This window comes from Bicyclus anynana, chromosome 7, assembly GCF_947172395.1.
Source record: "Bicyclus anynana chromosome 7, ilBicAnyn1.1, whole genome shotgun sequence".
Lineage (NCBI taxonomy): Eukaryota > Metazoa > Arthropoda > Insecta > Lepidoptera > Nymphalidae > Bicyclus > Bicyclus anynana.
The window spans coordinates 817,070-832,196 of NC_069089.1; the positions used below are offsets into that span (position 1 = coordinate 817,070).

At 36.8% G+C, this 15,127-nt stretch overlaps 1 protein-coding gene across 1 annotated transcript in view; it reads left to right on the top strand.

Annotated features, from left to right (window-relative positions):
• The window catches only part of LOC112045070 (putative uncharacterized protein DDB_G0286901), a 177,346-nt gene that overhangs the window by 59,125 nt on the left and 103,094 nt on the right, over positions 1-15,127 (top strand). Inside the window, exon 2 of the mRNA XM_052882735.1 lies at positions 2,314-2,509. Within this exon, the coding sequence (XP_052738695.1) occupies positions 2,314-2,509 (196 nt within the window). The remainder of the gene's footprint in view (positions 1-2,313; positions 2,510-15,127) is intronic.

Here is a 15,127-nt window from a genome sequence, read left to right on the forward strand (position 1 = left end):
GAGAATTCGACGCTCAGCGGGTAAATGGTCCCCTGGGGGTGCCCCTGCAACGTTTATGAATTCTACTGTTAATCATGAAAAACACAGTTAATTTTTTTCATGAGTAATGTAAAACATGAAGTGTTACTGTAAGAATATGTTTCCCTATTGGACCGTAACCGTTTGACCTTTGAAGACAATAAGTTTCCAACGTCAAAGTTCAGTTTGTTCCTATCTTTTCGTTGACGCAATGGTTGGTGCTTTTATATTTCACGGACTTTAGTAATATTACTTCACTATTTCAAGTCCGTTAGTAAAAATAATCCGGTAGTAGTAAAAATAATGAACAAAACTACTTGTAGGTAGCATTTTATAAATTACTAGTCGACGCCCCATGGTTTCACCCGCGTATTTCCCGTTACCGTGATAATACGGGAGTAAAATATAGCATATGAAACTCACAAATAACGTCGCTTTCTATTAAAATCGTTTTAGTATATCCACCCTCTACGATTTCACACTCTTTGCCGCTTTGTAATATTAGTATAGATAAGTTCTGCGGGTAATATTTTTTAATTATTTTAGAATTTGTAGGGAACCCTTGCATGAATATTACTAACACTTGGCCGTTTTAAACAATACCATAATATCAGATTGTTAAAGGTAAACGTTTCTTAAATAGTGTTGTAATTGTCGATTTATTTTTTTAACACGACGATGCTATCGGAATTCGGACTCCCCGCTACGGGTTAACCCATTCACAGTATACCGAGTGTTTGTTAAATAGTGTTGTAACTACTGGATCGTTTTTAACAGTACGATGCTATCTGGCTCCCCGCTTTGCGTTAATTAACATGTTGGAAACAGCGAGTAATATTTGGTCAGGTGTTGTAAATGCCATTTGCTGAGGGCGAAGTGCATGTTGCGAAACGAAAAGCCGCTACTTTGGGTCAAGGCAAAGCTAATATCGTGCACTTGGTGTTGATACGAGGAGAAATGTACTCGCTTTCTTTATAATTATTTATATACTAGCTGGCGCCACGCAGTTTCACCCGTATGGTTTCCGTTCCCATAGGAATACGGGAATAATATATAGCCTATAGCCTTCCCCGATATATGGGCTATCTAACTCTGAAAGAATTTTTTAAACCGGACCAGTAGTTCCTGAGATTAGCGCATTCAAGTAAAAAACAAATGTGGATGAAAGTAGCCTATGTGTTAATCCAGAGTAAAATCTATTTTAATTCCAAATTTTAGCCAAATCGGTTCAGTAGTTGTGGCGTTAAAGAGTAACAAACATCTATAGGTACAAACATCCATACAAACTTTCGCGTTTATAATCTTAGTATAGGATTTACATTACGAAAATAAGCCTACCTAATCAATGAAGAACGTAAACCACAGTTAATTATAATCTGCACTGGTAAACAAATAATACATTCAATTACAAAATATACAAGACAAAAAAGAATGAACAAAAAGTATCATTAGGATAGTAATCATGGTGTTATTACTCCTGCGATGTGGATCGTACAAATGTTGACGTGAAAATATTCCATAAAAGTTTTTGTTTATAGTTTGTATTTCATTATTATAAATACCATATTCGGCTCATTACTAAGCTCGGAGACTCCTCTCGGAATGAGAGGGGTTAGTCCAATTAATAGTCCACCACGTTGGCCCAATGCGGATTGGCAGACTTCATACACGCAGAGAATTAAGAAAATTCTCTGGTATGCAGATTTCTTCACGATGTTTTTCCTTCACCGTTTGAGACACGTTTTGTTTTTTTTTTTTTAATTCTTTACAAGTTAGCCCTTGATTACAATCTCACCTGATGGTAAGTGATGATGCAATCTAAGATGGAAGCGGGCTAACTTGTTAGGAGGAGGATGAAAATCCACACCCCTAATTGTTTCTACACGACATCGTTCCGAACGTCTTTGTCGGTAGGGTGGTAACTAGCCACGGCCAAAGCCTCCCAAATGCATCCAAACTGAATATTGGAGATGCACGCCCCGGAACAGATTTGAACCCACACTTTCCGGAATCGGAGGCAGAGGTCATATCCACTGGGCAATCACGGATCTAGTTGTAGTTTGTATTTACCTATTTGTATTCTTATTGTATACTTAACTAAAGAATATATTTTTCCTAGTGGACTTCACTTTAGTTCACTAGGTGGACCGAAGACATCAAGCGGGTTGCAGGGAGCCGCTGGATGTTGGCGGCTCGAGACCGTTTTGTTTGGAAGTCCATGCAAGAGGCCTATGTCCAGCAGTGGACGTCCATCGGCTGACAATGATGATGATGATGATGATGATATTTTTCCAGAGTTTCCTGGCTGCCAACGCAAAATGCTGGTGGGCGGGGGCCCTCGCCGCCGCCACCGCGGAGCTGCGCTACGCCGGCTACGTGGCCCCCGGCGTGCTGCTGGTGGCGGGGGCCCCCCGCGCGCTGGAGACCGTTCGGGGGGCCTACTCGCGCTCCGTGCTCAAGCCGCCCCCCACCTACCTCATCTGCGGGCTTGGTGAGTTACCTTGAATTTACAAAATATCAGATTTAAATGATTGTTTTATGACAGTTTCTTTGACTTAGTATATTGTATGGTTTCTCATATATCCATACCTACTTTAAATACAATATTCATTGTAATCTATCTTCTTTATCTATACTTATAATAAAAGTGGTCGAGTTCTATACATTTGTCCGCAATTTGAGATTTTACTTATAGCATTTTTAACAACAAACGTTAGCGTGGCATAAAGGACGACAGCGCCATCTATACTTATACGTGAAAATTTTTAAAATTCAACCTCTAAAGTGGTGAAATAGGGCTTGAAAGATTACATTGATTTCCACGCGGACGAAGTCGCGGGCGTCCGGTAGGTATGAATATGTATGGATTTTTGAACGGTAACCCAGCGGTAATCGGCTTGTATGGACTCTTCGCCGCTGCTAGGTACTGATATGGACTACTCAGCCTTTAATGCATAGATAATTCATTATTTACCAGATTGATAGCGTGAGCCTTACTTTGATTTTACTGAAATGAACTACGAGCAAACCGCACACGTCATGTCCAGACTTGATAAGTTTTACTATTATTCTACTAAAATTTGTACTACTGAACTGTTTGTGAATTTGATTTTATGGGAAAACAGTACTACTAGCTATACTCTTATCTACAACCCACTTAGGCACGGAGAGCCGGGATATGATGACGATATAGTTAAAATTATATGAATTAAGATTAATATCAACATTGCATAATCAAACAAATTCAGAATGTCACATTCATTAGAATTATAAACTTTTCAATTGGCTTCATTTTATATCTAAATTAAAACATACTATTCTGCTAAACAACCTCCTACCCGCCGAGTTTTATCCATTTGTATATCGATACAAAAAAATAATCTCATTTTATACATGCCAACGTCTACGGAAAACTCCAGAAGGTGTGATCGCGGGCGCATAGGAATGAAGCGGTTGAAATTAGTCTTTTTTGGTGTAATTTCACTAACAAGCGGTCACTTATGTGTATGCCCTATTGTGTGATGTGCTTTACAGGTACAATTTTTGGACACAATGCGTTTCTCCTAACACGGGTAATTATATATCTACAAGGAGGTTTCGGCCCCTATTTATTAATACTGTATTACTAAGAAATAAACGATTATTATTATTATTATTAATGCGTGCTATATAATGACGGCTGAATGTGGCTTCTGGTGTTTTCTGTATTCTGAGGCCAACATATAAGAGTAGGTACATGTTCGGTATCGAAACGTACTTATAATCCCTAAATACACCCCTACAATCTTCCATATTTATCCTTTTTCAGTCATCACATGTTAGGGGAGGACGCTTTAATCCGTATTTCAAACCCTTCAAAATCTGAAGCGCGTTATTTAGGAGACCCTACATTGTCATGCAACGGAAGGAAGGCTTCGATTTTTGTACTCCAAAACGTTACATCTGAACAACAGAACCCTTCTACAATTATGAAGTAAAGCTTCAAATCTCCCGGAAAACGGAAAAGGGTGACATTTTCACGTGAAAATTAAAAAGGCCTTAGATTAGTAAGTTTTTGAACTGACTTCAAAAATGGAGTTTTTTTTTAAACAATATTTGCCATATAATTTTATAATATGACAAATATTCCCAATTCCCTTCAACTAGTCGGGAAAGACTGTTCTAGGAGTGGGTACGACAACAGACCAACGGGGTGAGGATCGAACCACCACCTCTCGGTAATGAGTCCAACCGCTCTTACCATTGAGCTATTGAGGCTTTTTAAGTTACAAGTTTTTGAGTTACAACATGTGTACTTTATGTTTATTAGTACGTTTGCGATTGTGTTTAAAATTACTAAATGAGACTCACTAGTTTCCTAATTAACATCGCGGAAAATGTTATATTTTTTTTAATTTAACACTTTATAAATATGTGAAAATATCTGTTGATAACGTCAAATGTTACAACAAAAAGCCGTGGCAACTCAATATTTACAAAAGTAATTATAACAACCATAAACTTATTATTTGAAACAAATTTCAGGTTTCCTTATTTAATGATACCATCGGTGCTACAATTCGAAAGTGTCAGTAATGTTGATACAATCTTTGTAAATATTAAGTAGGTATTTGCATTGCGTAAAATTTTATATCTTCGCGAGTGGTCAAGGCACTTTTTCTTCATGGTCAATTAAATTGGGACATCCGGTGTAAGGTTGAGTTAATACCTACTTATAAGTCGCAGAACACCGTTCTGATGTCATATTTCACCTTAATCCCAAAAAGATTTCATAAATAAATTAGAATTATCCACTAATCTGCATAAAAATGCCAAAGTAAAAGTAAAATGTACTCTACATGAAAATTTCAAGTTATTCTATGAGCGAGGTCCGTCAGTTTGTTATCTTTTCACAGCTAAAGCTCTGAACTGATTTAGTTAGTAGTTTATGTAGTTTTATTTAATCAATTTAATACGATCTTTATAATAATAAAAGTCTAAAAAGTATAACAAACATATATTTACACACTAGTAGATGCCCGCGACTTCGTCCGCGTGGAATTCAGTTTTTCACAAATCCCGCGGGATCCATGGATTTTTCCGGGATGAAAAGTAACATATTATGTGTTAATCCAGAATACAATCTATTTCCATTCAAAATTTAAGCCAAATCGCTTCAGTAGTAGCGGCGTTAAAGATCCATACCAACTTTCGCGTTTATAATACGAGTAGGATTTTTCAACATAATATATTGTCATAACAACGAAACGTTGCACCGAACCGTGTTACGCAATCCATCACAAAACGACATTTATGCATCAACACACATCAAACTATTCAAAACCTGAACACAACTTGTCTAGGAATTAATTATAAACCAGTTAAGGTCAAGGTAAGTTCGACTGGTCGTCAAAAATCCCGTTTCCAACTCGAACAGATGCAGTTCGTGTAATGCGATCCTACGCGATCAGCCCACGGCCTTGCAAGGACGACCATTGTTAATGTATCACAAAGCCGCGCTGTGTTATTAAATAACACATTATTAAAGCCGGTATGCAAGGACTTTCTGGTACTGATATTGTCTTTTTATGTGGGCTAGATTTATATTATAACAGACTCCCGTGACTTCGCCCGCATTTAACCCTTAACCCCTTGATAGCAGCATTATAGGTCCAAACCAAGCAACTCCACAACTGTTCTACTAAGTCTGGCTGGTGGGAGACTTCAGCCGTGGCTAGTTACCACCCTACCGACAAAGATGTACCGCCAAGCGATTTAGCGTTCCGGTAACATGCCGTGTAGGAACCGAAAGGGGTGTGGATTTTCATCCTCCTCCTAACAAGTTAGTCCGCTTCTATCTTAGATTGCATCATCACTTACTATCCGGTAAGCTTGGAGTCAAGGGCTTACTTGTAAATAATTAAAAAAATAGTACTAAATAGTCACTGGTACCAATGCCAACCAGGCTTCCTCCTTAAATTATGAATCGGTCGGGAGAGAGCATACGACCGGTTTTAATGCTGTAAATTGAGGCGGAAAATCCCACCCTGCATTGCTTTCTTATATCTCGAAGGGATTAGGCAGAGTACATGAAAACTTCCAAGCATCTTGACAAAATTTTTAACCAATTTACACAAATCTTGAAAAATTATTTACTTAAATATTCTTCATGAATCACTCTTTATATTGCTGAAAACCACTTTATATTCTGATTAGTATAGTTGTATCGCGATTAGTTTATTGCCAAGATAGACAGAAAGACAGCCAGACAGGGCGGGAGATTTTGTTTTATAATTTATGTGGATATATTACAGAGATTTCACTTCCAGTCAAATTAGACATCCGAGGCTACATTAATTCTCATAAATTTCGTAGAATCGTCCAAAAAATAGTTACAAAAAAATTTAAAATTTCTCATTGATTGTTAGGAAAACGGTAGGAAAGTTTTTTCAAGAAATTCGGAAAAATCGAAAACAAAATCATATTTGTATAAATGGAATGACAAATTCCATAGAGATATAATACTAACTATTAATATAAATTTATTTTTAGTTACACAAGTTATTTCAGTAAGTAATAAATCTGAAACTGAAATTATGAAAAATATTTAGAAGACACGACTATAAAACTGATGAGAAATCAACATTGCAATAATAGTTATTGCAAATTGAAAACAGCGGTTATAACAAATCAAAATATACACGAAGCGTACATTGCAAACCACTTTGAAATATTTGTCCAACAAATACATTGTTCGCGAAAAGGCAAAGAGAATTTAGACGACACGCTCTTAATGGATTGAGAGCCTATCATAGCCAGACATGCCGCATTTTGGGAAGGCTGAAAGTTAGTCTATGCTCCTACCATAGGTAGGTAATAAGTATGGAAACCAATAATGAAATTTGGAGTTATAAAGGTTTGTTGTAGGCGTTGTTTTTAAGGTTTTCACACTCAACCGTATACCTATAATGCGTATTTTTTATATTTTCTTTGCCATATTATGAGAAATCATGTCCCCAATCGCTAGTAACTTAGCTTCGCAACCCGTCGAAAAACAGCTTTAATGATTTTTTAAGAAAACTTTAGATGTCTCTAGCGAAGGGTTGCTACGAAGTTAACCATCTGACGAATGGAACCTCATTGTTTCCATTAGAAAATATTAAAAATATTATAGACTTCCATGGAAGTGAAATATTAGAACTTTTAGTATTAAAATTTGAAAGTCATAATGTTTGAACATCAAATAAATAGTACAAAATTTTCGAACACAAAAATATAAAGGAAAATTCATAATAATTTTCTGTAGTTTATTTTTTATCTTGAAAATATTAGCATAACTATTTAGTCCTCACTATTGTACTGCACAACGATTTAAATAATAATAAAACAAAACACACTATTTCAACAATGCACAGTAGATGTTTAAATTTTTTGAATTTTTCACGAAATCAATAAATATAATAAAGAAATAGTTTGTTCACAAGTGAACAAACTATACACAGAACTATACTTCAGCTGTAAAGCTACAAATATACTGTTATAAGTATTGGATTTTACGAATCCAAAAAGTGTCCAATGCTGCTAAAAAAGCTTCACTTCAATTAAGTTTTAATTAATTAAGGATCTAGAGCCTTTCCAAACTCCTAAATACTACTAGACTACCGTAGTTCCCTATGGTAGGAGCATGGCTGACATACTACCAGCCATGCTACAATGAGGTAAGTCTGGGTATCGCAGGCTCTCGGTCTATAACAAATGGCCCGGCGGAAAGGAAACGTAACCGCGCTGTATTGTATTCTTAACAAGTTTCCAAATAAATCTTCTTTTAAAGTTCATGAACTCGACAGGTCGTGCCCGATGGTACATTCCGCTCTTTTTTGAATGAAATGCCAGCTCTATGGCTTTTATTGTTATTGGAACATAGTTGATTGGTTTTATTATATTTTATCCGCTTTGTAAATTCAATGAAATAGTTGTCAAAGTGTGTTTTGGGTTTCTTCGTTTGTAAAAATAAAAAAAATGGCTGTGTCGTGGACACTGTTTATTTTACTTGAATTCGTATGCAGGTACGTAAATTGTGGCTACCCTCCGTCGAGCGCAATGCGGCACAATCCTCATTTACGAATTGTTTTCGTTTTTTATTTACTTAATTTTTTAGTTGGGTTTTTTATTTAGTCAATAAAATTTGGTGCGATCTTGTTACTAAGAACTTGGATTTTGATCTTTTTAGACAATCATGACACCCACTTAGCTATAGATAAAGCTCTAAGCTACCGTACCCTGTGGCGGCAGACACGACAATAGTACTAAGTTGGCAATGCATTCTTAAATATTATTATGCAGTCCTGGCCTAGCTTATAACCTAGTTAAGCACTTACTTAGGGTATCTATAGTCTAGGAGTCTATCATAGTCTAGGAAGCACAAGAGACGATCGAAAATAAAATTTGAAACTCTTCGACAAGTCCAAAAAAAAACGTTAAATCATATTGTGTTAACCCCAATAACATGGCATAAGTACCGGTAGGACAAAACATGCATTGTACCTACGAGACATAGGTATATATTTTTTAATTTATTCCTTGTAACAGCAATACTTAAGGATGGGAAAGGACACAGAGGACGATTGCTCAGGGCATCAAGTTACCTTAATCCAGCACTGGTATTATGGCAATCTTTACTTTCTTTCTTCATTTTAATTTGTCTCGGAACAGCTGTTCATTAGCATGATCTACATTACAGTAGTCCCTGCGGAGCGGAACTGCATAACTTCACAATAAACTGGTTGTAAACACTCACATTTTACTTTCATCGAAGTTTAAGGGCCTCTGTCGTACGCCACAATTGCATACCAAATAATTTCACCCATTATTCCGCAAAAGAAATCGACATTTCGATAAGAGCGATCAAACTGGTACTGTCATGTCTGTTTCACTAATTAGTGGAACAGGCAGATGGTACACTTGAAGTATAATCATCATCATCATCACATTAGTCGATGCACGTACATTATAATAGGCTTTTTGTATAGGTACTTCCAAACATCACGGTTCTTCAGGGTAATTATATGTCTCGGTGTACGATATAAATGTAAAACGATGTAAACGATGATGTGAAATGTAATTTTACGATGTAAAACATGAGCTGTAAAATCGAAGAAGTTACGAGAGCGTAAATTATTACAGACGAACGTACTGCCCCTCGATGTCCAACAGTCAACACTGCGCATACATGAATAGTCGTCATTCCAAAACCTTACCCATCATTTGCACGATAGTTTTTTTAACGGACCCTTTCAAATATGATATGAAGTTAAATGAAGGTCTATTTCCAACGCCCAAAATTGAAAATGTAACACTGCTCGAAGAAAAGTGTTGTGTTTTAAAAACGCTGTCGTGTGAACATATACTTGGGAATACATTTGTTGTATTTGAACGTTTTTTTAATGTCCGTTAAAAAAACTCTCGTGCGAAACACATAGACGTACAGAACAAATAATCAGCTCGTAACGCAGACGCATACGTGCTTGTGATTTTACCGAAAACTACGCGCATTCAAACCGAATACGAGGTAATACTTATGAAATTATGCCTTTTCATGGTTCACTGCAGGGTAGTACCTAGGCTTCTTTTATTAATCCTCTGTAACAATCACCGTCATATGTCAATGATGGACTGGGATGGATGATTTAAAGAGCTCTCTGATGCCATGGATGCAATACCCATAGTGGGTGCATAATATAATGCAATAACTCATCATCATTCTCATCATTATCAAACCATATTCGGCTCACTGCTGAGTGTTAGAATTAGACCAAGTAGTTCACCACGCTGACCCAATGCGGATGGGCAGACTTCGCACACGCAGATAATTGAGAAAATTCTCAGGTATTCACGATTCCTCACGATGTTTTTCTTTCACCGATTGAGACACGCAATTTATTATAATGCACATAACTAAAAAGTTCAAGTGCACACCCCGGACCGGAGTTGAACCTACTCCCTCCGGAATCGGAGGCAGAGGTCATGTCCACTGGGCTATCACGAACAACATATCTAAAACGCAATAATAGAAGATTGAATAAAATATGCAATACTGAGACTTTGCAGAATGAAAAGATCAATAACTCTTCAACCCTGCGAGAATTCTGCCCCCAAGATTCGAACCCATCTCATGGTGTTTAGCAGGACAAGCTAACTACTATACCAACAGGACAGTTCGTACACACAGCGAAAGTTTAAAACCGTATCAACTAATGAAATAAATGGATCGACAATATTAATCCCGATATACATCGCAGTAACATCTGAGCTCGTTACTCCGCATACAGATGGGCGCTGGAACTAGTTTTTCGCCATTCTAATCCGACATAAGATAAATAGAATCCAATATTGTATCAAACGGCTTAAATGACCCGTGGGCGAACACGTTTACCACTGAGTTGTGACTGTCCCTAACTCAATATTTAACCGACTTTGAAAAACCATTGCTTCATTAGGTTCATTATGTTAAGCTTGACTGATCTTCTTCTCTCTGTCTTTATCGGTTGAAAACCAGGATTTGTTTGAACACAGTTTAAAGAGGTCGTTAATATTGTGACGATAAAATATTAAGGAAAATCTAATAATAACCTTGTTTGTCCGGTTGTCGATCGGTCACGGTTTATCGGAGGTGATCCAACCGCGGAAAACTTAATCCTTGATCGATGATCCTCGTGATGACTTGATTAGCAAAAAACGTTTAACTCCATTTTAAGATTAATCTGTAGACAACAGAAAAAAAAGCGAAACGCTTTTTTGATCCGTGTAATTCTAATTTTATAGTCTGTTTCTTTTCGGTTTATGAGTTAAACTTATTTCCCTTTCCTTATCTGTAACGCGTGAAACTTTTTCTAATGTCTTAGGGATGTCTGTGAGCAAAAAAGAAAAATATGTTTACGAACAATAAGAGACGAATATCATAGCATTCTATGAGCTCGAGGTGCAGGCGGCGAGTCCATTGTGTGAAAGAGAAAAATGTCTGCAGAATTTTTACGAATGTTTGCCATGGATTAGGAAAACTTGCCAATATAATATATAATAGGTATACTCGTACCTGAGGTAAATAATCTAAGAAACCATAAGTTCGCCTTTTTATTTTAGTTTTTACTTTTAATAATAAAAAACAATACTAGGCATAAATTAAAACATTTTTGTTTAAAGTGTTGTTTATTGTTTTGTTAAAAGTTGTGGTTCATTACAATTTAAACAATTTTAAAACGGGAGTTTTAACTGTTTTTGGTATTACCCTAGAACACAGCTATGACCTTATGAGCATGTAAGTAGAATTTAATAATATTAGTATCTATACAAAAAGCATATATCGAATTTTATGAGAGGCAATGAAAAAGGCGTATTAAGATTTTAATCTCAGTGTTTCTGGCAAATTGCCTGGGCTTTACTGTACACTAAACAAGTAGTATCTTTTCCTTATTATATTTCATAACATCACTCAGTTACGGTGTGTTTTCACTAAGAAATAAAATGCGCGACTATTTGTCTTGCAATTTTTGTTATCACTCTACAGATAATAAAGAGTTTAAAAAGAGGAGAAGAAATATGTGAAAACGCAAAATATACGAAAAAATCGCGTTTGTGTAGGTTTTTAACTTGTACAACCTATAATATAATAACTTATTTTTTTGTCACTCGTAAATAGTACTTTTTTTCAGAATGAAAAGTTTTCTGTACGCCTAATATATAAAATTTACGTGCTAGTAAAGTTGTGAAGAAAATGCCGATTTATAAGATATCGATATCCCGTTAACTTTCATACAATCAAGTTAATCTATAATGTTAGTCGATATTGTAGTCAACTAAAGCATGGTTTGTTTTTTATTGTAGGTTTTAGATCGAAGAGCCGATAAACGTTAACATTCCGAGGTGTTGGATTAGCGTTAATATTCCGCACCGAAAGCGTAGTTGGTCCCCACTATTTGAACCGATTTGATGTCATTAGTTGGTAACAGAATACCGCTGGATTCTGAAGGCTAAAGACCATGGTATTTGGAAATCCTTACAGGCTTATAACCAGCTCTGGACGTCCATCGGCTGATAATCATGATGATGATGAAACGTTGTGACTGCAAGAACAATTTGTCTTGCTTTCCAAATGTGTCTTTAAATATACATAAAATACATCCGTGTCGCCGATTCTTGTCGCGATAACTATAATCAATTCTCCCTCGATGGACAATGATAGCGTGTGACATATCGGAAATTGATCGCGGCGTGTTGCCAGTACACATCTCGTGCTTTCAAAACAATATCGGGCGAGGAGGTAAACGGTTGAGCAATTAGCCAGATAATCGGGTATTACCTATTTGTATTGGTCCCTGTTGGGTAGTTACAGATCTATTCTCAGCGATAAAGCTGCCTGTTGTGTCAAAAATTGTTACAAAATGAGGCGAATATCTTAGCATTCCATGGATTCTCCGTGCGGGTGCCGGGTCCATCGCGTGGTAGAGAGAAAAACTCCGAGCAGAGTCCTAAACTTGTGACTACAGGATGTAGGGTTAAGGAGTTCCTTGACGATCGATCAACACTTCCTGTTCTTTGCTCGTGTTGTTCTCCCTGCCTAGACAAATTTGGTTAGATCATATTAGAGCAGCTTTGTTAAAAACAATTATCAACTGCCAATGTAAATATTGGCGGGGCAAGTGTGAAGGGAAGTTTAGAGCAGACACCGGGGTCCCAAGGTGATGGAGACGTATGAAGAGAAATAGATAAATGCCAAACAATAGTATCGCAATCGCAAATATCGCTGTCTTTCGTTGAGTCGGGGCGAAAGAGATAGGACTGGGACTACTCCGCCGCCATTAGTTGATATTTTGTCTGTTTTCTTCACAATATAATGTCGTTGGTCGCATGCTAGGCTGACTGATAGGTGGACTGACGACGTCACGCGAGTTGTAGTTGTTGTAAATAGTATTCAATAGCTACCTACCAGCGGCGAAATGTTCATGCAAGCCGATTCCCGCCGGGTTACCTTTAAAAATCCACGTATTTATTGTAGACATATGAGAAACCGGAGTTTGTATCTGTATGAATTTCCTTTTCTTTGGGACGACTTACCTTCATCTAAATTCCATCCTTCGTCACTGCTGCCTACTAATGCTATAAAATCAAAGAATTGTTTATGTAGCTTGATTCTAATAGGCAAAAGTTATCCTTTACAGTTTACAGTCTACGTAATTAACAGAATAACTCTTCCGTAGAAAGGAGAAAGGAATGACAAGTTTGAAACAGTTTCTTAATACTATTAGGTTACCTAGGTTTCCTTAAATTAACGACATCCTGAGGTATTCGCGGCCGAACTTCAAGGAAATCAGTTGTTCTACTTCTGTTGATGAATATTAAAACTTCCTGGTTTCCGTGTGTTTCGGATTTTATACTCAATTATGTATTTTTATTATAATTTTATTCAAATCATTTTAATTTTATATTTAAGCAATTTGTTATTCAAATGTGGTGTTAAATAAACAGTGATATTCGAAGTGTATTTCGGACGAGGTTAAGGCAACGATTATTTATTTAAAGTTGATAATAACTTAACGCGCTCTTCGAGCATGGAAAATATATAAAGGTAATAAATATATTAAATAGGTTCAAAATGGTAGCAAAACCACCGTAGAACATTAAAATAAGTTGCTGATGATTTAGTTCTGTAGTAGTAGTTTTAGCTTGCCGGCTTCGGCCGTGGCTAGTTACCACCCTACCGACAGAGACGTACCGCCAAGCGATTTAGCGTTCCGGTACGATGTCGTGTAAAAACCAAAAGGGGTGTGAATTTTCATCCTCTTCCTAACAAGTTAGCCCGCTTCTATCTTAGATTGCATCATCACTTACCATCAGGTGAGATTGTCGTCAAGGGCTAACTTGTAAAAGAATAATACTTAGAAAAAAAAGTTTAGACTGTAATTTGTAATATTAATTCCTTTGGTATTTAACGTGTAGGACGTGGCTTTTTACCCTTTAAATTATTGAACGTCCCAAAACGGTCTCTAAAAACGGGATGTTAGGTAAAAATTAACACCATGTTTTTTTGTTTTTTTTTTTATTCTTCACAAGTTACCCCTTGATATATCTCTCACCTAATTGTAAGTGATGATCCAATAGAAGATGGAAGCGGGCTAACTTCTTAGGAGGAAGATGAAAATCCACATCCTTTTCGGTTTCTACACGACATCTTTGTCAGTCGGTCGGTAAATATCCCTTACCTTATTACCTTACCTTACCTTATTATTTCCTGTGAGTAACATTACCCTACATGTTGACAAAATTACTGATTGTGTAAGTCTCTTACTAAAACTGAGTAAGTTTGCCCTCCAACCTCCTCTTTTCAGTTGTGTGCATTTTAAGAAATTAAATATCACGTGTCTCTAACGGTGAAGGAAAAACATCGTGAGGAAACCTGCATACCAGATAATCTTCGTCATTGGGCCAGCGTGATGGACTATGGGCTTAACCCCTTCCGAGAGGGGAGTCGATTTTAACACTGAGTCAAATAATGGGTTGATAACGAAGTCTCATATAATGATTCATTGAGATCATTGTCACAATGAACGCAGTCAAGCGGCACCTTGTAATTAAATTAAAAAAGTATATAATATATCTATACCCCTTTCTTAAGAAAGTATGGGAGCCACGAACAAAAGCCATTGAAGATGCTAAACATCTTTAATACGAGAGCATGATACTCGCTGATAATTTACAAAGCAGTGATGAATCATGTGAAACGCAACAATTATATACATCCGCGTGATGGAAGTATTGATAGCGTTCAAGTGAAATGTTTTTTAAAAACAATAACCCAGATAGCGATCTGTCTCTATAGTAAACGCACAGTAATCCGACGCGAGAGAGATCAGATGTAACTTAACATGAATCTGATACAGAGTGTAACACTAGTAGGTACTTTCTTAGATAGACAATCTTTTCCGGGAAGTCTATTTAGCTTTGGATGTAATGGTAAGATGTAGAGACACAAGCACGTTTGTGTATAAGCTAAAAACAAAAACGTTCCTTTACACGCCATCAAATCGGAGCCGTGATAGCCCAGTGGATATGACCCCTGCTTCAGATTCCGGGGGGT